This window comes from Tenrec ecaudatus, chromosome 3, assembly GCF_050624435.1.
Source record: "Tenrec ecaudatus isolate mTenEca1 chromosome 3, mTenEca1.hap1, whole genome shotgun sequence".
Lineage (NCBI taxonomy): Eukaryota > Metazoa > Chordata > Mammalia > Afrosoricida > Tenrecidae > Tenrec > Tenrec ecaudatus.
The window spans coordinates 115,040,256-115,065,367 of NC_134532.1; the positions used below are offsets into that span (position 1 = coordinate 115,040,256).

Below are 25,112 nucleotides of genomic sequence, written 5' to 3' on the forward strand. Positions count from 1 at the left end.
GTGCAGAGCATATAAAAGAAAATCACTCCCTCTGCCTTGGCTTTATTAGTTTTGAACACATTGAAAAATAAAATGAAGACTATCATGTGGGAATAAAATATTTATATATTTTAAAAAAACAACATGGAAGATTTTATATATATATATATATATATATATATATATATATATATATATAACAGCTCCCCAAACTAGGCTGAGATCCTATTCATAAACAGCCAGAATTGAAGCAGGACAGGCCACGGGGCTCGTGGATCTGCTCCTGGGAATGTAGCCACAGTAACTTGCACCCTGGGGTAGCGTGTTTTCATGGGAACAGGTCTAGGCCTTTTCATATTACCCAATTAAATAAATCACTCTACTCCTCATGAGCTCCTAACCACCAAGTCAGCAGTTTGAACTCACTGGTTTCTGCAAGGGAGAAAGATGAGGCTTTCAGCTCCTGTAAAGATTTACAAACCCAAAGACCCAGTAGATTTCTACTCAGTGCTGTACAATCACTGTGAGTTGAGATTCCCGGCAGTGGGTAAGTGGGACCTCCCAGGGGCAGAGAGAATAAAGAAACAAAAATAAATGTCTGAAATATGCTTAGGAAAATTTTCTTGCATGGAAACCAGGAGAAGAGATAAAATATTCCCCTCTCATATGCATGTGCCCTTGTGTGAGTGTAGACTGAACAATCCAGACATGTGATCACTGAAAAGGTAGATGATAACCTTTTTGGTTTAAGTTGAAAGGATCTCAATTTAAAGTGTATCTACTGAAACTCTAGTATATTAACAGTAATTGCACTCTCTTCTATATGCACACTGTTCCCCCTTGCTTCACCTGCCCCCAGGTCCCTTCTGTACCCCGCTCTACCCTGAACATGATTTCTGTCTCTTCTGAAACGGTTTCCTGTCATGTAGCCAAGTCACGTGTTAAGAAGGGAAGGAGTTCACGAGCTTCACCTCCCTGGCTTCTTCCCTGAAAGACTGTCTCCTATTGACTTTCCCTCTACTGATAATACTTCCCATCGGGTTACCTTCTCTACCCAACTTGCTCTCTTTCCTATCACTGGTCCCATTGGGCACAGGGATGGAAACAACGCTGCTAATCCCAGGTAACTCAACTATGTCAATGGTTCTCTTACATCATCGTACCCAAACTTTTGTAAGGAATGTTTTTATAGGTTAATCCTTCTGACACCACCGCCACCTACTCCAGCTCCATTTATCATAAAAGCATGGTAGTTACCCAGGGTTAATTGGGTTAGTTGCTCTCTCTCTTTCTTACTAGTTGTGTTAATTTGGACATGTTACTCAACATCCCAAGTCACCATTTCTTCATTTATAAAATGGGAATGAGATTAATACCCCAGAGTATTATTGAACAGACTTTAGATCAGGCATAAAAAGTTAGGTGCAGAGGCTGATACTAATAAGCACTACATTAACCTCAGCATTGTTTGCACATAATAGAATTTAAAAACTAATCTTCAATAATGATCATATAAAAGTTCTAGAATTTTAGGTGTTCAGGCTAAGCCAGTTCATTTGAGCCCTCCAGTTTTCCATCAGGCAGTGGTGGAGAAGGTTTCCTAAGAGCTCTTTTAATCAGGTCTCTTCTTTTTTCCTGGCTGTGTAAAAATTTCAAGTGATTTCCAAGCAAGTGGCAGCTTTTCTCCTAAATTGAAATCAGGACACTGCAGCTGGCAGCTGGCAGGGCCCCATTTTGAAAAGATTAAGGAAGCCATAATTGAATGCCGTGAAAAGAAAGCAGAGGTGCCAATTTCAGCCAGTACAGTTACAAATTACCATTGCAAATGGTTATGATTTTTATGCCGAATCCATATTTGAACCTGGGCATCTTTTTGTTTGCAAAACAGTAGGCACTGATTGTAATTTTTCTAGTTTTACGTCCTCTGTAAAGTTCCTTCTTTAAGAGCTAGTCTGAAAATTCAACAAATAAAACTACTAAATGGAATAACATATAACTCAGTAAGATAAAAAGGCTTTCAATGCTTAATTTAACAAATAACAAATATTATTGAATGATTCCAAGAATTAATAAATGAATCATTTGTTTAGAAATTTATATTATTAAAATTATCCATATAATATACAAATTAGGACTGAATTCTCTTTTATAATACAAATATGGATAAATTACAATGACTAGATATAATGAATATATTGTCTCTAAAATCACATAAAGACAATAGATCTAAGAATCTATTTTGCTTATTCATATGCCTGAATAACTATAATCAGAAGATATATGATACCATTTTAATTACAGATTAATTAACCATTTACAATCATAATAGATTACCATTTATTTCTCTTACATGCTTTCTTTGCATTAATTCTGTGCTAAGCCTTTTGTATTTAGCTTAGCTTAAACACCTTAGCAGGCCGTCAAAATGTGTTATTTCTTATCTAGACAAAGCATTGCTGTCCTCCAGAATAGGGCAAAGGCTGACTACGAAGATTTTTGTTTAATTATGATCTCACATAGAGGCTTCTCTGAACTGGGAATAAGTCCTGATAAATGCCACTTGTCAATTTATCTTTAGCTCACCTTACCCTAAAGGTTAAAGAAAGCAGTTAGCTTTGGTCTAATCAAGCATATCCAGGTGTGCCGTGAACAAAGTTCTCCTGGCATGAAGGAAAGTCAAAATAGATCTCCTCGAGTGCAGGGAGCCCAGAATGTCTGCGGTGTGAACCACTGCCCAAGGGTAGCCCGAAACTCGGATTTTGTGTTGACCTTGTGCTTACAGTGGAGTCGAGTTTGCCAAGCCAAACAGAGGCATTCCATGCCCTATGGTAAGATTTACAGGTGTAGGAGGGCCTTCATATCAAAACAGTGCAAAGTGAATTCAGACCTTAATTGTGTCACATTTTGAGTGAACAGCTGGGATAATATTGTTAAAACTCATATAGGAAACGCCATCGTTGGTGGCCAAACTGGAGTTTAATTCCCTTAGTATAGAAGGAAAGCATGTCAATATGGCAAATTGAGAATACCTCACAAAAGCGGACCTCTCGCAAAACTGAGTCAACCCCAGAATGCAAGTCTGTGAGTCTTGGCTTTAAGGCATAAATAATTGGGGGAGTTAGAGATAATGTGTTACTGTTGCCCTGTTTCATGGTGGTCCCCTGCACCGCCAAATGGAATGTTGCCCTCTCCTGAGCCATCTGCCTAATGGGTTTCAGGTAGGACGGTATTGATATAGAGACTTTTCATTATCAGAAATAGATCACCAGGTTTTCTTCCCAGCTCATATTATTATGGAAGCTGTGCTGAAGTTTATTCAGCGTCCCAGCAATGCACAAATCTCCACCGACAGATATGATGGCTGCACATGAAGCACACTGATACTAAACCATGAGCGGGAGGTCTGACATGCCTCTACCTACCATCCTTCTGTACCACCTTCTGACACCAACCGTTCCTCCGTGGCACTCTTCTGTTCTACTGGGTTAAAAATGGCCCCGTAGAACTCTGAGACAAAACCCACAATCATGGGCTGTGGTGGAGTGAAATTTCTTCATGTGGCTCTTCTACCCAAGGCTCCCATGAAATGAGTAAGTGGGACTCTGTAAATAGGATGTAAGCAACACTAATCGAGGGCACTGCTCAGTTTCCATTCCCACCAGTACATCTGCCCTCTAGCCCTGGCTGTAAGAATGAGCCATTTGAAGTACCTGTAGAGAGCGGAACCTCCAGGACCTTGGGAGAGCACTGTCAAGCTCTCTGTGTGAAGCAGCAGGGGCCCTGAAGGCAAATGCATCACATACTCTGGCACAGAGACTCAGGGGAGCAGCCCTGAAACTGTGGGGTCCCTGCTCCTCATCAGGCCTAAGATTATGGAGCTTCAGGACCGAGTGACAGGCAGGTTGGGTTTCCTGGCCCATGAGGACAAAGGACCACGGGGCTGAGAGGCTGAGAACCATAGTGTCCTGTGGCTGCCTGAAGAGGCCAATGAATGCATCCTTATATTTTGCTGATCCTGACTTATAGTGACCTATTGACTTCCCTAATAAGCCCCCTTAATTGTGTGTATTGTCTGTGAGTTCTGTTTGTCATTTCAAAGAATTATCGAACCGAACACAGATGCAGAGTGGCATGGGGGGAATGGCTGTGTCCAAATAGGAAAGGTAGGATGCAATGTGGAGGCAGGTTTGACTCTTCCCTCATGGCCAAAGGGAAACCAGACAGGGTCAGGTATGTCCACCCCCATGCCACTTACTGCAGGGGGCTTATTAGAAAAGTTGAGCAGTCACCACCAGTCAGGGTCAGTACACATAAGGAACTAACTCTTGGTCCACACTTGTACCTCTCCTCAGGCAGCAGCCAACTCTCTCTAATCCTCAACCTGTTGGGAATATGGCACCTTGGCCTCTGCCTCTTTGGGCCGGAAGGTCTACCTGTTGCTCTCTGTCACAGTCTCATAGTCTCAGAGCTGCTCCTCTGTTCTGTCTCATGGTCTCCTTGCTCTAGTCTCTGATCTCACCCTGGCTTCTTCGCTCTGCCACATTGTCTCCATACCACAACCTCTGGTGCCTCTAGTCTCAGCCTCCGTCGCTCCAGACAGCGACTTGGAACTTGCTTCAGTGGTGGCTCTTCTGATGGTCCTGGATTTTTTTTCCCCTTTCCTCTACTTTTGAGATGGCTCTTATACACAGAGGAATGACATTGACAGAGGAATGGTTTTGATTCCAGCAGGCCCTATCTCCAAGAAAACAAAGGGCAGTGACTTGGTTCGCAGCCTCTACTAACATGGAGGCTTGGAATATATCCCATCCCAGTGCTGTAACAGAGAACACCCTCTAACGTAGCAAAGTCTAGAATTCATAATAGATCACATAGAGGATTATGGCTAGAAAGGCCATATAAATTAACTCTATCTCAATTTGCCAGGAAATGAACCTGGCTCTCCCATGGAGGAGGTGAACAGCAAATGCCCTACATAGATAGTCCAGGTTGGGGGCAAAAATTGCCATTGAGTTGCTTACAACTCCTGTGACCTCACATGTGTCACAGAGCTGTGCTCTGTAGGAATTATATTGGCTAATTTTTCAGCATCAGATCACCAGGTGATTTTTTTGAAAGTGCCTCTAGCTCGTTTTAAATTGCCAACCCCTCAGTTAGCCACTGAGAGTGTTGACCATTTGTACCACCTGGGGACAATCAACTATACTACTGATTAAATGAACCCAAAGGAAGGGGCATGTTTAGCACATTGCTCAGATTTTTTAAAAATTTTTATTAAGAGATCATTTTATTGGGGGTTCTTAAAATTCTTATCACAATCTATACATCAATTGCATCAGGCATATTTGTACATATGTTGACCATCCTTCTTTTCTAGACATTTACTTTCTATTGATCCCTTAGTTTCAGCTCCTCTTTTTCCCCTCCCTCCCTCACTCAATTTAAATTCCTATATTCTTGAGCATATTATTAAAATTGAAAGATTTTCCATTTTAATTTCTAACCTCAAATGATATCTAGTACTGCGTGTGTGCTTTTGTAACATATAACAATCATTACCCCTAGTCCCCAACCCCGATCTAATCAAAGTTTCAGTCTTTGCTTCTTACCATATATACTCCTGTATAATCCAAGTTTTTCCAGCCCTTTTTTAAATGCAATTTTTGTGGTAAAATTAGGTGCCTCAGCTGATATTCGGTCGGCTTATTATACTCGAATATATATGGTATTTTGTCTTGTCTAACATTTGGAAAATATGAGATGCAAACAGTTCATCTCACCCTTAACATGTTTTATCCTTGGACTTAGTCATCCAAAGAAATAGTCATCTGAAAATATGGTGGCCAGTGTATTGATCTGGATACTTCAGAGAAACAAATCCACAGAAACCCATGTATAAGAGAGAGTTTTATATAAAGATTAAGTGCGCATCAAGAAAACATCCCAACCCAGTGCTGCCCAAGCCCACAAGTCCAACATAAACCCATATATCCAATACCAATCCAAAAGTCCTCCTCCAGCTCACAAAACAGACGCAATGATGCCGACTGCAGGAGGAAAGCCGAGTCAGTGAAGGTGTAAGCATCTCAGCGCTGGCTGGGGTCTCCACGCGGCTGCTCCAGCACCCAGGGTTCCATTGGGGTAGGTCCATTTGGCTTCTCCTCAGAGATGTCTTGCAGAAAATGAGACTTTCCAGCTGAAGCAGGGAACTGGTTAAGGCAGCTGCACCCTGCTCCAACCATCAGAAAGCAACAGACCCGAGAACTAGAAAGGCGAGGTTCACTGAATCATTTATCCCTTCGCCCTTCAATTAACTCCACATGTGTTTATCGGCCAGGTTGGCACAGTAAACTACCTGCCTTAACCAGTTACAATAACAGGTTTTGTGAGTTGTTGCTATGCTTTTCTTTAAAACAAATCAAAGGAAAGGAAAAAAAAACCCTGAAAAATACCAAATACACTATCTATATTCACCTCTTTATATCTGCATATATGTTATTATTGCTGCTACTCTTGTCCTGTTGCTATTAGGTGCCATCGAGTCAATTCTGACTCATAGCAACCCTGTATAAGAAGAACAAAAGCTGCCTGGTCCAGTACCATCCTCGCAATTGTTCTTATGATTAAGCTCATCAATGGAGCACTGTGCTGATCCATCTTGTCAAAGGTCTTCTTTTTAACTGCCCTGCTACTTTACCAAACATGATGTCTTTCTCCAGGGACTAGTCTCTTCTGACAATATGCCCAAAGTATGTGAAATCAAGTCTCACCATCTTAGCCTCTAAGTGGATTCTGGGTGGACTTCTTCCAAGACAGATTAGTGGTTCTTTTGGCAGTCCATGATACGTTCAGTATTCTTCAGCAGCACCATAATATGAATGCATAGATTCCACTCCTATCCTCTTCAGGTAATATTCAGGTTTCAGATGCATGTCAGGGGACTAAAATTACCATGGCTGGGGTCAGGAGTACGTTAGTCCTGAAAGTGACAGAACACCCTTGGTTTTCCACACTTTGAAGAGATCTTGTGCAGCAGTTTCCCAATGCAACGCGTCCTTTGATCTCTTGACTGCTGCTTCCAAGAGCATTGCCTGTAGATCCAAATGAGAAGAAATCCTTGACAACCTCAGTATTTTCCATTTATCGTGATATTACCTACTGGTCCACTTGTGGGGATTTGGGTCTTCTTTACATTGAGTTGTAATCCATACTGAAAGCTGCAAACTTTGATCTGCAGCAGAAAATGCTTCAATCCTCCTCACTTTCAGCAAGCAAGGTTCTGTCATCTACATCGCGCACGTTGTTTCTAAATCTTTCTCGATCCTGAGGGTGCCACATTCTTCATGTAATCCAGCTTCTATGATTATTTTTTTCATCATAGATTGAATAAATGTGGTGAGAGAGTACAGCCCGGACACACACCTTTCCCGATGTTAAGCCATGCACTATTCCCTTGCTCTATTTGCACAACTGTCTCCTGATCCATGTACAAGTTCTGCATGAGCACAATTAAGTGTTCTTGAATTCCCATTTTTTCTCAGTGTTATCTATAGTTTGGTATTAAGTGAAATTAAGTAATGCTGAGCTTCCTACCCTCTCTTCCCATGTGTTACTGCTGGGTACCTTAACCAAACAAGTTCTTTGATGCTGTGGTGCTCACTGGTGGTCTTACTGCTTGCCAGTGCCCCCTGCTCTCTGTAGCCCCATCTCTTCCTTCCTCTCTTTAACTCGTACTCTGCTTCTAGCCTTTGATCTCAGGCACCAGGGATTAACCCATGTGTTCAAAGGAGACAACATGACTCCAACTTTAAACCAGTTTAGCATGTGTTTCCTAGATAGTAAACTGCTCTGGCTTCAGCTCTCAGCTCTAACTCACTGCCATGAGTTCTTTTTCAATTCACAGCAACCCTAGAGGACAGGATAGAACTGCCCTTGTGGTTTCGGCGACTATAACTCTTTACAGGAGTAAAAAGCCTCATCTTTCTCCCAGAGTGGCTGGTTGTTTTGAACTGCTGAATGCATAACCGCTACACCGCCAGCCATCTTTCTGGCTTCAGCTAGTACCCGACTTATTCACATTACTAGGATGTTTTTAAACCTCTTTGTCTAAAATCTCTCACCTGCCAGAAAATGTGTTAGGCCTCCTTACAATGGTACATTAAGCATTTAGATCAAGAGTGGGAAGTTAATCTTTATTATCAGTTCCAAATATGCAAAGAATTCTTCCTTGATCTTGTTAGACCCATGGGCACTGGCTTTGATTATAAACTTGCCTTTCTTCTTGTATTTTTCCTTCCCTTGCTTGTCAGCAAATGTTTGAGTCTGTGGTTTTATATCAGATTATAAAGAAACATTGTAGATATTAAAGCAACTTGAACTTTCTGGACATCATAGGAGGCTTAGTAATAACAATGAAAATCTTCTACATAACTATGTGTAAAGTTAATGGGTGATAATATACTTTGAAAGACCTATGAAGTAAAACTCGCAATAGAGATCCTATTTTTATAGCTTTTCAAACATTTTATGACTGAGAATCTATAGCGCCTCATCCAGCCTCACTTTACAGCTGTGGAGGAAGCCACCACCTTGTGCCACACCCACATGTCAATCCCTCTTTTTCACATGTCCCATCTAAGTCCCAGAGTACTTTCTGAGACACGCAGACAGAGCAAGAGTGGACAGAGTACTCTCATATCAGGTGCACATTGTTGCAAAAGGCCCAGGAAGGGCTCTCTGGAGACAAGAAATCAAAGGAACACCTATGGGTCTGCCCCCTGACCCTAATAGATGGGCTGCACAGCTGCGCAAGTCTGTGACCATGTCCCTGCATCACCATGATGTCTTGGCCAAAACTTCCCCAATATTTTGCCAGATGTCTTAAAGAAAATTGGGAATGCTTCCCTTGGTAGAATCAATAAGATTGGAAAGATCTTTGGTTTTGATGCACCCTTTAAACCAATATGAGTTCATCAACGTGGATAGATGGAGATATGAAGGACCAGATGATCAAGGATACTGAATAAACCAGTAAATGGAGTTATCATCTGAAACCCAAGTATCCTATTATCAAACCAGTATCTTTGAGCACCAGGATCATTGGCCTGGCTGCCAACATGGATTGTTATTGTCACATCATCATAATGCTGGATAAAGATGTACCTGAATAAAGTGCATATCTTGTGAGAGTAATTGTAAGGATGTCCACCTGTGCCAGGTTTGAGTCCTCCACGTCACAGGTGGGAGCCGTGTGAAAGCTATGGAGGAGAACCCACATTCTCATACTAGACCGATACTACAGCTCCAAAACCCCTGCCTCACTGGGCACCACGAACAAGGAAATCCTAGAGCAGGACGATGGGAAATTGGATAGGTTTTAGTGGACACAAGCAGCACCATCATAGATGTTGTCAAAATCCTCAGAAAAGGTACTGATTGTAGCATCATTGGGTTGAATCCCAAGGGGTTCATCAATACGGAATCAAGGGGCTCAGCCAGAGAAAACAAATGGCCTGTGAAATGAGGGAACCAACTGTGACTTTATTCTCACGATGCTGGACAGGGTGGTGATAGTCAGGTGGTTCCGAAGCAACAGGGAGTCTTACGTTTATCCTCCTGCTGATTGCCCAAGAGCAGTTACTGTGTGGTGGCAATGTAGGCAACACCATGCCCATCACCATGAAGGTCACCAGGTGCTGTAGAAGGTCATGTTACCCAACCATCTGATAAGCTGCATGCCCAAGTTCCTGAGCAACAGGTGGGTGCTGCAGAATGGTTCCTGGAGGAAGATGGCGTGGTGATGAATCCATGGTGACGCTGAGACAGCATGTCAGAGTTCACGAAGTGAGTCGGTCAGCAGGTTGTCAGTACTATCGAAGGGTACCTGTGAACACAGTACTGAGATCCCTTGATAGAAAGATCCTAACCAGGCATGTGTGATCAAGGAGCTGGAGATGATCCTGGAGATCATTCTTGGGAACATGCTGTCATCCCTGAAGACCAGAAGATTCAGCCTTAAAAATCAAGTCCACAACGTGATCTAGGAACACTTCAAACAGATCCTCTGACATGAGCGCACTGGACAAGCTCTCACTCCGCTGGGGTGTGGACCACGTTGACGTGGTGTCCCACGAGAGCTGCAGTTACGTAGCAACGGAAAGTCTAGTCAGAGGCAGGTGGCCTTTGGGGTCATCACCACTGTCAACTTGATAAACTTGTATTGCTTGAAGCACGACTAGAAGACAAACTAAACTCGGGAAAACATTAGAACTCAGAGATAGCAGTGGCAGAAATCTGATTGTTTTTATTAACATTCATTTTCCATGATATCCATTCTCTTTTGCTGCCATGAACGCTATATGAACCCATTTGGTTCCCAGCAGCCTGGCCCTGGGTGCTGCTTTATCAATAGCACGGAGCATGCCAGCATTGCTGTCACAGCTTTTAGGTTGTTTACACTTGCGACATAAGTGAATCTCTGTATTAGATGAAATCTGCTTTTTATTAACTTTCTCCTCAACTGTTTTTAACATGGTAGCTTAGTAAAAGAAAACTTGGAAAGCTAGATGAATATATAAAATTACTGGGGCAAGACAGACACAGCAGAAGTAAGTAACTTGCCAGAAACTATTCCAGCATGAGGAACAGAAGAAACGGGGCTTGGGAAGCACAGGTTGGTTCAGCGCCCTTTCTCGTGGGCAACATTGTGGGCGCAGGGCCACGTTGGTTCAAGTGGATTGAATTTTGAATCCTCATATAGCAAAGAGCTGCAGTGAGTGTCCCCTCCCCACTCCCACACTGTTTTCCACCCTCAGACCCTTTCTCTTTCGCCGTGATGTACTAAATCAGATCGTAGTAATAGCAGTAACCCCTCACGTAGCTCCCACCCCTGAAACCCTGCCCCAAGAATACACTGCTCATGACCTCCCCCAGTGCCACTTTCTCCATGGACACTGGACAACGTTTTCCATAGAACCTTTTGTCTACTGCGGTGTTAAAGTGAATGATCCCTGTAAATTGTTTTATGGAGCATTTCCTTGTTTTTAGTCAAAGAGTTTGGCTTTCCCATTCCGTACATGGAAAGTTTAGTAACAGCGCAGATGTTGCCATTAGGACCTTTTGAGAGTGGTTCTTTTACACTGGCTGTGGTTTTGAAGATTCCCATGGTCAGCTCTGTGCCTTCGGCAGCCTGGAGTAGCTGTCTCCATGGAATGTGCTCGGCAAACTGTGTCTCTAAAGGGCGGGTATTCAATGTGACAGGCCTCGGAGGCAGGCCGTTTGCTCTCTAGTGCAAATACTGGCTCTCCCACGGTAGTAGGACTAAGGAATGCAGTTGTGTTCTAATGACATTGAACACTGACATTTTATTTATGAACATTGACACGTACACTTTACATAGTTTTCATGTCATGAAATAGTATTTTGGAGTTTGTGTATACATGAAGGACTCCTGTGGGCTAGGTGTCAGGCTGCTAACCATAAGGTTGGCAGTTCAAACCACCAGCTAGAAAGGTGAGGCTGTTGAGTCTCCTAAAGATTCACAGTATCAGAAACCAGAGATGGGGTAGCTGTAAGTCAGAACCCACTCAATGGCAATGGGATTTGGTTTGTGTGTATGTGTTTACCATTAAAAATATCAATCACATTTTTAGCTCCCAGGTATATACCGACAGTGTCTATAATTTGCTGACCTCTGAGCTAGAGACTTAAGCACAGTAGGTGGGGTCTTATTTGCATTTAAGACCCTTTCTGTGCCTCCAGGAACCACAGGCTCGGCAGTGTTTCTCGGGGTCTGTTTCTGGGTCCTATAAGCACAGGCAGGCAAGCTCTCTTGTGTCCGTATATTGCGGGACAATAGGGAGAGCATTAAAGTGAACAGCTCCGCAGTGATCAAATGAATGCACCATCTCTTTAGCCAAAGAACACAACTGGTTCTGGATAAAACTTTCCGAGAGACCACAGCAGAAGGCGGGGAACCATGAACTAACTTTCTGGAAAGCTCAGAAACAGGAAAGCGGACAAGAGCTTCAGGGGCTGATTGATATCATGGAAAATCACAAAAACCTTCCCTTGGTAATAGTTTAATACTAGACTTTAAAATGAATGTTTTGGTCTCATTTTTCCCCCATCCCTCTCTTTATTATTTCAAAGGGGTTGGGAGAGGACCAATGGCCGTATCTGCCAGCAAATGGAGTTAATGTGAGTCAAGGGCCTGAACATTGGTAGGACTGATGAACGCACTTTGGGAATTAGAGAGCACACTTTGCTTCTCTCTTTGAATTGCTGGTAATAAAAGTAAACAAGAAATCAGGACAAGCAAATATCCCAAGTAGGGGTGGGGTGGGTAGGAGCTGGTAGGAAGCAGTGTAGTTGGTGGATGTAGTAAAGGAGACTTTGAAATACTTAATACCTAATCTAGATTTGGGCTGCTATTTCACCATGTTTACTAGAAGCTTTTTGTGGTAAGATACAAGCATTTTACAAAAGAGAAAGAGGGAGCTCATCTGTAATATCCAGAAAAAAATTGCTGTCATCAACTGAATGGTATAATCTTTGACATGTATATTCATGACCTCACAGAGGATGAAAGCGATCTTGTCACAATCTGTGTTATTCTGCGCGCACACACCCTGCCCTCCCCAGCCCACCATTTAATTACTTGCTGCCACAGGAATGTGTGTGGATGCATCGGAAACTGACCCCAGTTGCCCTCCCGCTTGACCTGCGGACTTTGGAAGTTGGCTGTCATGCATGACAGCCCCGTGTTTTGGAGCCGAGTTTGTATTCTATGCATTCTTTCAGGGCATCATATACTCTGTAGCATGACCAGTGACTTTGGCGCATGTTGCTCTATGTTCCCAGTGTTCTGGTGTACACAAGAAATGATAGTTGCTGGAATTCTGGTCCCCAAAGCCACAGGTCAAAGGAAAATGTACCACAGGCTCTTTATGGGTCCGGATGAATGGTGATGTTTGATGATGGCAGAATTTATCCTCTAATAAGACAGTAAACATTTTTGATTAGAGTAAGAACTATTTACAAGTGACTTGTGACATTTGAAAGTGTGTCTTCCTTTTCGTTGTAATGTTAACTTTACAGAAAATTTCCACATAAATCTTATTTAGAGAACTTGTTTGAAAGTACAAGCTATTATTAAACAGTGATCGATGTCATTTGCTAAACATAAGGCACTATCATGAATTTTAAAATTAAGTTAACTCATAGGAAAGAAAACTGCTTAACCTGAAGTGCATGCATGGGTTTTAGGAATTGGATCTCCTAAATTCCTTAGGAATTGTATGTTCAATTCCTCCTGTGGCAACTACATAATCTCCTATCAACTGGCGAAGGGGTGTGGTCTAACCTGTCAATCAGGTCACTGCCAATGAGGCCTCTGTGTGGGGATGGCCCTCTCCTGAGGATTCTGGGAACTCCTATCTTCCTGGAGGTGGGACACACACTCTGTCTGCTTTGTCTCCCTGCGAGAAGTTCCTAATGACAAGCAGCATGTAGATATGCCGATGGAGCTAGGGCCCTAGAGCTGGAGGAGCTCTGAGATGTTTCCACCGCCACTGGATCCACAAGACTTTCCACCCACTGGCCTGTGATCTTCCCACTCCCATGTATCATTGCATGTGTTGTGTGAGTCTGAAGAGGAATTTATAGACTGATATCAGACATATAGACTAATATCAGACTATGGACTTGATCTGGACAAGGCTGGGGTGTTTTCTCAATAAACAATTGCTCTTTTATGTAAAGTTCTCTATTATACCCATGTTTAATAGAGTGTCTTTGAATTTTTCTTTAGTCTACCTGGACTAACACACCTGCCATTAAAAGGAAATGCCATGTAAAGTGAAGTACTTATATGCCATTCTTTGAGAGAGAGGTTTTCATCTGATTATGAAATGACTATGTAGCCCAGTAAACATTAAACGAAATTGAGGTAAACTACTGCTACCTCATAAAGTCTAAATGTACATCCAATTTGCATCCAAGTCTGCTTGAAAATTGAATCTATATATTTTCAAGTGTTGGAACGGAAAGAGAAGAAAGACAGAGACGAAGGAAACTAGCTCTTATATAATGAGTCAAGTGGTCATTTCATATCTAAATTAATCCTTTCAAATTTGCTTATTATTACACATTTAACAGATGACTAAGCAAAAGCCAAACCACATAACAAACTAACAAGAGACACAGTTCATCCCGCAGCTAACAAGTGCAGAGCCCTGATTCAGATTTACCTTAGTGCCTGCAATGCCTGCACTCTTCTCCATAGTGCCCAGCCTGCGTCAGTCAACTAATGACTTGTCTTTCCTTCTCAACTCTCGTTGGTGTTGGACTCCACTGAGTGAGTGCCAGAGCCTGTGATCAGAGGACAACACACTGCCGGGCCAGGCCGCCCTCACTATTGTCCTGGGCCGATGCCCATCAATGCAGCCAGCACAGCAATCCATCTGGGCCCAGGTTTCCTCTGTCCTGCTTCCCCACTCTTTATGAACCAGGATGTCCTTTTCCAAGGATTGCTCTCACCTCACAGCATGTCCAAAGTACAGAGTAACCGCCTTGCTTTCAGTCGACCTTGCGCGGTACATTTACCTAATGCAACTCATCTTTTGATCTCTTGATATCTACTTTCCTGAGCATTGATCCAAGCAAGACAAGATCCCGGACAACTTCATGATGTTGCCGACTGTTCTCGTTGTGAGGAATTTTTCTTCCTTACAATGAATTTGAATTCAGACTGAAGGTTGTAGTACTTGATCTACAGCAGTAAGTGCTTCAAGTCCTCCTCACCTTCAGCAAGAAAAATGGTGTCATCTGCATATCACAGTTGTTCATAAGTCTTACTCAAATCTTTATGCACATTCTTGTTCATATAATTCCGTTTCTCTGAATTTGAAACAAATATGGATCTCTTCCAGTCAATTAACCAAGCAGCTGTCTTGTAAATTTCCTGGCATAGATGCCTAGGTGCTTCCGGGGCTACATCAGTGTGTTGAAGCATTTCCATTGGAATTCTGTGAATTCCTGAAGCCTTGCGTTTTGGCTCATGCTTTCAGTGCAGCTTCAGCTCCTCCCTGCATTCTTTCTTGATCATATGCTACCCCTACAATGGTGGCATATCAGCTGTTTCTTTTTGGTACTGTAACTCTGTATTCTTTCCATCTTTTTTGATGTTGCATACATCACTCAATATTTTGCCCATAGAATCTGTTAGTATTTCAACTCTAGACTGATTGTTTTCTTGAGTTCTTTCAGTTTAATATATGCTGGGTGGGTTTCCCTTTTGGATTTTTAACTCTAGGTTACACATTTCCTTATAATATTTTTCTTTCCCTTCTCAAGCTGCCTTGTGAAATTTTCTGCTCAGTTCTTCGTTTTATCGTTTCTTCCATGTCCCTTAGCAACTTTACGATTCAGAGCAAGTTTCAGAGTCTCTTCTGACATCCACTTTGATCCTTTCTTTCTTTCTTTCTTTCTTTCTTTCTTTCTTTCTTTCTTTCTTTCTTTCTTGCCTTTCAAGGACCTTTTGCTTTATGTATGGTGTTCTTGATGTCCTCCCACAGCTCATCAGGTCTTCTATCAGTAGTGTTCAGTGCATCAAATCTGTTCTTGAAATGTTCTCAAAATTCAGGTAGGATAGACTCAAGGTTGTAATTTGGCTCTTGTGCTTTAATTTTTTTCAACTTCAACCTGAACTTATATCTGAGCAGTTGATGGTCTGTTCCACAGGCAGGCCCTGGACTGGTTTCTGCTGTTAATACTGAGCGTCTCCATTATCTCTTCCCACAGATGTGGTCAGTTTGTTTACTGTATATTCCATTTGGAGATGTCCACATGTATAATTGCCTTTTGTGTTGTTGAAAGTAAGTTTTTGTGATGAAGAAGTCATTGGTTTTTCAAAATCCTACGTGAGATCTCAGGCTTCATTTCTACTCCAAGGCTATCTTTGTCAACTACTCTTCCTTCATCTTTGTTTCCAACTTTTGCATTCCCTTTGCCAATAATTATCAATGCATTAGCAATATCAATAATTGTCAGTGCGATCAAGAAGCAATCAATGCATCTTGATCGCATGTTTAGTCAATTTCAGACTGAAGATGTTGGCAGAGTTCTTCAGCTTCATCACTAGCTGTTGAGGTTGGTACATAAATAATAGTTGTATTGATTGGATTTTCTTGAATTTGTATAGATATAATCCTGGCACAGACAGCATTGTACTTCAAGATAAATTTTGAAAGGTCCTTTTGAAGATAAATACAACACCATTCCTCTTGATTATTTCACTCCCAGCATAGTAAACCATATGATTTTCTGATGTAACATGGTCTATATTAGTCCATTTCAGCTCTCGAACACCTAAGATATCAATCTCTATGCATTTCATTTTGGTGACTTCCAATTTCCCTAGAGTTATACTTTATACACCGTAGCCCCTACTGTGAACTATGTTTGCAGCTGTTTCTTCTCATTTTGAGTCATGCTCTAACAGCAAAGAAAGGTCCCAAGGGCTCTGCTCCCACAGGCTTTACTCCATACATGTCATAAGATAGGCCCTGCTCTGAGAAGGCAGCTCTTCCTCTGTCATATTTAGAGTGCTTTCCAAGCTGAGGAGCTCCTTCTGGTCCCGTCTCTGACAGTGTTTCAAGACCGTGCATTAATTAGTAGCTAAGTCCTGAGAAGCGAACGGTCTGTTCCTTCTTCTTTTTCTCCTCTTAGTCTGGAAGTTCTTCTGAAACCTCCCACTTTAGGTGCCCCTGATGGCACTGGAACTCCAGTGACATAGCTTCTAGCATCACAGCGACACACAAGTCACCGTAGTCAACAAACTGACAGACAAGCGGTCGCCATCTTACCTGCTTACAGAAGGACTATTGGAAGCAAGAGTCAAAACAGATGATTTAAGAAGTCATTTCAAGGAGGGGTGGGATGCAGGTGGGGTAGGAACTAATAGAGGGTATGATTAGTGATTTGAACTGTTGAATATAAAGTTGATGATCTGAAATGTAGCGCCCCCTCCCACTCCCACCTAATTTACAATAATAAATTGTTTGGTATTTTGTTTTACCTTGTTTTGAAAGGAAAGAGGTTGGGAAGGGTAAGTGAAATGATTCTCCCTGAATTATAGTTATTGACACCAGACTTTGAGTAAATAGAAATTCATTGTACTTGTGTGTTTTCTTTAACCTGCTTTGCCAAAACAAGATATAAAAAATGTTTGTGTTTTTGTAAACCACAAAACCTTTTATACCATCAAATTTCCTAATCCCAATATGGGTTCCAAGAAGTACTTGGTTAAAAGTATTGTTGACAAGACTAATATACACCAGATTGTGGATTCTGAGTGTCCCAGATACTGTTTAGAGTAATTACCCATAAATAAACATAAATCCTCCATCCTGCAATGGCTGTTCTTGTAAACATACTATATGTATATTTTTTTTCTTCTTGCACAACTATCTGTTTCCCAGTGTGTAGCACTCTTATTAATACCCCAGAATTGCCTGTTCTGCTCCTTACTTGTCACAATTTTGTTGATGGCATGTAAAATGATTACTGACCCTGTGTTCCCCTCCTTGCCTTTGCCCAACTGCTGGTTTTATTTCTGTCAGTGAAATTCAAGAAGCAGGTAGCCACTGTTTCGGAGATATATTGCTATGACACCAGTGTCCTACCTTAATTAATAAAGTGTTTAAATCTTTAAATGATTTCAATATCAGAGATCTAAATACAGAAAGCCAGCAGGGAACAGACCACTGCAATAATGATTGAAGCAAATAGCATTTCAAAATGATAGCAGTCCAAATTACTTGAATTGAGGGTAGTTAGTGAAATAGAAGAGTTTAATTATGGCTTTGGTAGAAAATACAGAATATACATGGATTTCCACAAGGGCGAACAAATCTGCCTCAGAAGTATAGTGCAAGGAGTCCTTAGAAATGAGCTTGGTGGGACTTTGGCTCAGGTCCTTTGGACAAGCCGTCAGGAGAGATTTGTCTCTAGGAAGGACATCCTGGGGGTTAACGTGGGGTCAGCAACAGTGAGCAAGACCCTTAGTGAACCGGCTTGACATGGTAACTGCAGCAAGAGGCCTAAACGTACAACAGTTGTGAGGGTGTTCCTTTTCTTGCCACCTAACAACTTATTTTGTGATCATTTTCACAGCTCTTCTGTTTTCCACTGAAATGGGCAGTTCAACTGGTCAAAACTTTTAATCATGGACCAAAAAAATCTCTTAAATAGTCAGGATGAGATAGCACTTCCATCCTAGTAAACTGTACTCTGAATGGAAAATTCCCCATATTCTGTATCTCATCTCAAATACTTATCTGAGTTGTCTAGCCAAACTCTTGGAAATAGATACATAATTTGCATGAAATATCAGCCAAGCCCCAGTCATACAGTGCCAGAAATAATACACTTCTGCCATGGGTTCAACATTCCAGAGGTTCAAGAGGGTACATAAGACTAACACAGCATCAACCCACATCCGTAAAATCAAGAAAATAAAATTACTGCAACAGTTTATTGTCAAATAACTGCCAGCTCTTTATTCAACATCATGCTAGTCAAAAGTAAAGTTCTCCTACCCGAAATTTAGCATTATCTAGGACAGGAAAGTAATGGACAGATAATGCAGGAAAGAGAAGACTTCTCCGTTTCCGTTTCACCAGGATGCGAGTCAATCCATGCAAGTCAATCCATGCAACCTTGATCCAGTATGAATTGCAAACTCTCAAGGCCAAAATGTCACACACCCGGGTGCTCTGATCGCCCTGCCATGTGTTCCTCCTCCCGATCTTGCAGTGGCTGAAAGCGGTCTGTTCTTACAAGCCAGTGTCCTAGGGGCCCAGAAGTAACAACCCAAGCGTGTTCTTTGCTTTGCTCTCTGAACCTACTTGTCCTCAGCTCTTTGATTCCTTGCCCGTCATTGACCTGCACTTCTCTGCTGCAGCTCAAACATCCCTTTCCTCTAGCCATCCTCTTCCTGCAGCAGAAGTTGACTTCACGTGGGCAAACACACCAGTCCCGTAGTCCAAGCCAAGATCCAAGATAAACAGAGAAGCAGAGTGGAGTGGCCCCCACAGAAGTCGACCAGTACTGACTGAAGTGGGTCTCCCCGAGCTCTAGAAATGAAAACCAGCACCAGAGGTGGTAAAAATGTAGATCCCGTGAGAGTACCGCCCACAGAAAATGCAGCTGCCCCTGCAGTCTGAGATGCTCCCAGCAAATGCCAGGTCCAGCCCCCTGTGTGCTAAGGCACCCTGTAGATCTCAGTGGCCGTGCAATGTGAAGAAGCCTCTCGCCCCCAAACATCATGTGGACTCACAAACCACAGCAGCCCTTCGAGGGCAAAGGGACTTGCCCTCCACACAGGACGGTAACGATTGCAGGTGCGGGATCAGACGTCAGTGGATCCAATCAGCTAAAAAAATCATTTCTCGATGCTGGTTAACATTAGACTTATCTGGGAGTGGGAGAGGGTCAGGTGGCATTTTTTAAAATGTCTGGTGCCAGAGCTCCACCCCAATAAATTAAAAGTATTATTGGCCGGCAGTAGGCCTTGATATCACTGTTCTCTAAAAGCACCCCGATGATCCTTAAGGACGTAATAGCCTCTGGCCCAACAGGACATCTGTCCATTCCACCTGGACTAACGCTCAGAAGTCAGAATGCATGGTTTGGTTGAAGTTGGGCTGCTTGCGCTGCTGGACACGCAGTCTCAACACTAGGCTTATAGCCAGTCAGAGTGCAATCCCCTCTGTGTTGACTCCATCAAGCCATGAAAACTCGGACAGACAAGAGCATCCCTCATGCTGCTCCTCTGCCTCGCCCCTGCCTTGCTGCACTGTGGCCTTCCCGTCCGCCCAGTGCAAAGCCTCCCAGCACCAACACTGGCCTGCTTCTCCTTCCTAAGCTGCCCCGCTGTAGCCAGGGAGAGCAGAGCATCCGTGCAGCTGTCGTGGGTACCCCACTGGATCCCCAGCCCTTCTGAAGTCAGTCATGAAGAAGCAAAGCAAAAAGGCAGCTTCCCCAACCCCGGTGCAATTGAGAAGCGCCCTGGGCCTCTTTTGAAATAAGCACACTGCTTAATGACCCTCACAGAGGACCCTCACAGTTTCCTCCGCCGACTTGGAAGTGCCAGTAAAATGTTTGATTGATAAATGAATGAACAAACAAATGAGCACAGACTGGAGATGATAAGGAGTCGTTTCTCTGGGAGGAGTGGAACGGGACTCCATGCTTCCATGTTAGGGCCAGATGTAGTGTGGGTGATTGGAACTACTAAGCAGAGGGATACATGAATCAGGCTCACAGAAGCAGAGCTCATGATCTCACCAGAAGATTCAATAATTGCTCTCTTTCTGTATTCAAAACAGCCAAACAGCCTTGCTTCTTTTTGGGGTCTCTAAACCATAACGATACCTTTGTACCCCACTTCTTTTCCTTTTCAACCTCCCATGGATCAGAGGCCTCAGGGTCCCACAGGGCTCTTTTCTGGCTGCTTAGCTTTCACCCTTTTCCAGCTCAGCAGCAGCCGAGTATGCCGCTCCTTACAACCCCGGTGGGGACTCTCCGGCTCCACAGCAAAGGTTAGCAGAGATTAGTTAAATGTACAGTGAGTCCTCTCCTCCACTCTGTTTTTCTCTTCCACGATGTTTGAAAGTTCAGCCCGTCCCTGACTTTCGAACGTGTGACTTAGGTGCGACCTGTAGTTACAAACCAATCCTAGGGAAGCCAATCCTATTAAAACTCGAGCTACTGTAATCTTTTGTTATACTATAGTAGGTGCTACTTTGCTATAGACATCAAAGTAGTATGATGTATATTCCTGTATCGTTTTGTTAACAATGTTTTAGTGTGCCTGGAAGAGTTTCTTTAATGTTTTCTAAGCATAGAGATGTCAGTCTATTCTAAGATAAACATTCCTCTCGCTGTCCTTCGATATGACCTGCGCCTAACTGCTCTTAGCTATAAACCTGAAGCAACAACAGATTTAAGAGTACACCTGGTTCATTATCAGGAGACTTCCCGTTCTGAAAACCAAAACAGCTTATCCACAAGATCATTATCTTAGAATTTGCTCAAATGCTAAGCCTAAATAGGAATTGCAGCGATGCGTGCAGGACGAGGAAGCCAAGATGCTGCAGTAATCACATGGTACCAAGATCTGTCTATGCCGCCTGCACAGGACTGGGGTCTCAGCTTTCAAGGACTGTAGCTCAGAAAGAAAGAAATATGAAAACTCACACTTTGTTACTTCTAGCTCACTCAACGTCTTCTGAAATGCAGCTTAGCTATTTCTTTGCAGCATTAATTGCTATTAAGGATTTCCATCTGGGTCATGTGAGTCACTAGTAAAGGCCACTGCAACACATGATGGAGAAGGGGCAGGGGGCGGCTAATATGCATTTACAGAGCTGTTTTTGAAGATTGCTAAGATCCCAGTTTCCAACAAAATCTATTCCACCTACTAACTAACACCTTTGTCCTCTTGGCCTAAGATAATGTTTCTTAAAATTATGTTCATGAACTACTTATTTCAAAATTTCCTATCGATGCTTATTTTAAAATGGCACACTTCTGTGTCCGGATCAATAAAATAGAATGTCTGAAGGTGAGACTTTGAACTTATCCTTACTAAACCACTCAACTGATACTTTCAAATCCTAACGTCTCCATTTCCAGCTTGAGACTGTTCGTGTTCAACTGTTAGTGCTCCATTACCTTCAAGAAGCAGTTATTGGCAACTGTTCTTGAAGGATCTGGGAGCAGGCTTTGATGGAATCACTGAAGAGAAATTCAGGATACAAATATCTAATAGGAGGAGGGATGGGGCGCTACCAAGAATAAAAATGGAAGTAGAAGAGCCAAAGGACCAAAGAAAAGTATCCTTATTTTATAATTTTCTCTAAAACATAACTTAATTTTGTCAACAATGGTTATTTGTCATACTTTAGCTCCACCAAAAAACATATAAATTTTTAGGTTTATCTCATATAACAAGCACTAGAAACACAAAGTGATAGAACATAGTCGATGTCTTAGAGGAGTTTACAGTTTGAGAGAGGAAGCTGGCTCTCAAGTGGTAACTTAAGTAAATGTGGTAGGTAAGGCCAAAAATAGAAATTCATAGAAGAAACATTAGGGGCAGAAAAGAAGGACCCTAGGCCTATGCTTAAAGTGTCAAAGACATCTCCTAGAGAAACAGTCAGGTAATTAAGTAAAGATTAGGCAGATGGGAGGCTGGTGTGGAGAAGAAACTCAAGGTGGGTGGGGGCAGGAACTGGCAGGAACATATTCCCAACAGAGGGCAGCCTGCACAAACAAGGACCCAGAACATTATCAGTCCTGTCCATCAGAGGAATGACAAGTAGTTCAAGACTGCTTGATCATGAAGTGTAAGAACTGGAGAATGATAACCAATGATCCTGGATAGACAGACATTAGCCAGTCAGGAAGGTATTTGTGTGTCTTGAAAACCTTTTCAGCGTCTGATGTGCTAGGCATCTCAAAGTCTACCTGGATTGGTCCTTCAAATTCATTCCAAGCTTATGGTCTCAATCTGTTCGTTGTGGCTGCTCCAAAAAGAACCAGCTTATTGGGCTTCTTTGGGACAGTGTACCTGAATTTCAGTAATGTTGAGATGACCATAATCCCAAGAATTTTTCAATATAGGTTTTTACTGTTTGGATTTTTTACTGTGTGTATTTGTTGCCTACTCAAAAGTATAAAAAAGAACTAATGCTGCTTACGGATTCTATGGCTTACATAAATTATGTTTAATATTAGTTATTTGCTTTATGTTAAAACTTTAAAATGATGCATTAATTCAACAGTGACAGCAATAGAAACATTGAGGTAGGTTTTTGGTTTTTTTCGTAGCATGAGGAAGGAAGGAAAGTATGGGAGAAGGTTGTATACCCTATATACATTTTGAACTCTGTTTTTTGTTTTTTGCTTTTGCAGTTTGCAGCTCATCTTGTGAAGATGAAATATCCAAGAATCTGTATTCTGGATGGTGGCATTAATAAGATCAAACCCACAGGCCTCCTCACCGTTCCATCTCCTCAAATATGAAGAACCAAGAGTATGGCTGTCGAAAGGCTCGAATGACGTGTGCACTCAACAAGAGCGCTCTCCCCGCCAAGGCAACCCAGACACCAGACTGTTGTTTCCCGAACCTTCTTGTGAGACTTTGTGTTTATCTCATGGCCCACATGTTCAGCTGTCCATGCAAAAGACTTGACTGTACATGTGTTGCTGAAAAAATTTTCTTAGCAGTGAAATCTGATCATGGCTTTTTACCACACTGCCACACAAAGCCAGAGAAATTCCGCTGACAAGGTAGATTTAGCATTATCAAGAAACCTCGGTTGCAGTGAAAAAAACTGTTCTCCATTACTCTGAACAGGCAGTTCTAAGAAAGGTAGTGTTTAGAATTACAGACTGACTATAAGCTAGAACCATCTTCATTCCAAGGCACTGAAAAGTAAAAGGCTTTGGTTCACAATACATTCCTGATTAATAAATGTCATGCTTGGGGAGAAGAGCCCTGATGGCATCTGGTAAGGTAAGCCTTGGACTGCCAACCACCAGGCTAGGAAGTCAAACCCACCAACCACTCAATCGTGTGTGTGTGTGTGTGTGTGTGTGTGTGTGTGTGTAGAGAGAGAGAGAGAACACAATGATTCCCATTACAGAAAAAAGTAATCGATTACCTCCAGAAAATCTGCCAACCCCTAGGCTAGGAATTCAAACCCACCAACCACTCCAACGTGCGTGCGTGCGTGCGTGCGTGCGTGCGTGCGTGCGTGCGTGCGTGCGTGCGTGTGTGTGTGTGTGTGGAGAGAGAGAGAGAAAGAACAGAATTATTCCCATTACAGAAAAATTAATTGATTACCTCCAGAAAAACAAATGTCAGAGGCCATTTCTATTTGAAAGAATATCTCTTCAGCTTCTATAGCAGAACGTTTCAAATGAAGTCTACTTCTCTTTCATGTAAGAAGTCTACAGAGTCAATCTGGCATTGGAGGTGAGTGTCTTGACCTCAGAACCGATAAGGATTCACATATCTTCTCTCCTTACTTTATGACGCTCAATACATGACTCATGAATGAATACGGCTGCGCAGTTCCCACCATCTCATCTATAACCCAGGAAGAAAGGGGGCAAAGAAAGAAAGCACAGGAAAGATAGAGGGAAGAAAAAAGCCAACAGGGCAGAAGAGGAGGAGGGAGCCTGCACCTTCCCTTTAAAGGCACAAAGCAGAAGTTGCACTTGGTATTTCTGCTCGCTTCCATCTGGCCAATAGGTATATGGCACGTCTAGTTGCAAGGGGCACCAAGAAAATAATCATTGGCTGGGTGGCCATGGGCCTCGCTAATAATCCTCCTGCTGTACAGGAAGAAGATAACACAAACTGGGAGACAGTGACCAGCCTCTGCCATAGCCTTCTGCACATTAAATACAACACACGTTGAATACGCTAATCCATGATGTCATTGTTTGTATTACCAAAAAAAATCAACTAAAAGATTCCATAAATTATAAGTTGTCTTTCTACTTCAGAAATGTGAAAAATAATGCATCTGAAAATTACAATAAAAGTGTGTCTTTAACCATCTTCCGTTTGTTTTTACAAAAAAAAAGTGTTCACTCATTTTTTTCATACTCTACCTCAGTGCTAAGATAACAAGCACACCTGTCAGTGAAATGCTTAAAATCAACTTTCTGGGCCTTGTTTTTGTTGATTTTATTGATGCTTTGCTTGTTTTATTTTGAGCTTATTTTTTATCTTTTTTTAATTGAAATATATTTTCTGTATCCTGCTATAAACTTCACCCTTCGAAATTGTACAGTTTCATGGTTTCTAGCATATTCGCAAAGGTGTGTGATCCTCACTAATATCTGATTCCAGGGTAGTTTCATCACCTGAGAAAGAAACCTATTAGTAGCCATCCATCATTACACCAAATCCTTGATTTAATCTTAGTATATAGTGTGAGATTGTTCAACTGCATTCTCTTGCATGTGGATATCGCTTATTCTAGGGCCTGTGTTTCTTTATATGAATTATTAATTAAACTCTATATTCTGGCATTTCACAAACATGTTCTGGG

General features: G+C 42.2%; 1 protein-coding gene across 3 annotated transcripts in view; it reads left to right on the top strand.

Annotated features, from left to right (window-relative positions):
• TBCK (TBC1 domain containing kinase) overlaps positions 1-24,773 on the top strand; it is a 197,263-nt gene extending 172,490 nt beyond the window's left edge. For 2 of the 3 annotated variants that reach the window (XM_075543954.1, XM_075543957.1), the window contains exon 26: positions 22,960-24,773. In XM_075543954.1, the coding sequence (XP_075400069.1) occupies positions 22,960-23,070 (111 nt within the window). In that variant the 3' untranslated portion in view covers positions 23,071-24,773. The remainder of the gene's footprint in view (positions 1-22,959) is intronic. The other variant, XM_075543955.1, reaches the window with a different exon arrangement.
• Positions 24,774-25,112: the final 339 nt, after the last annotated feature.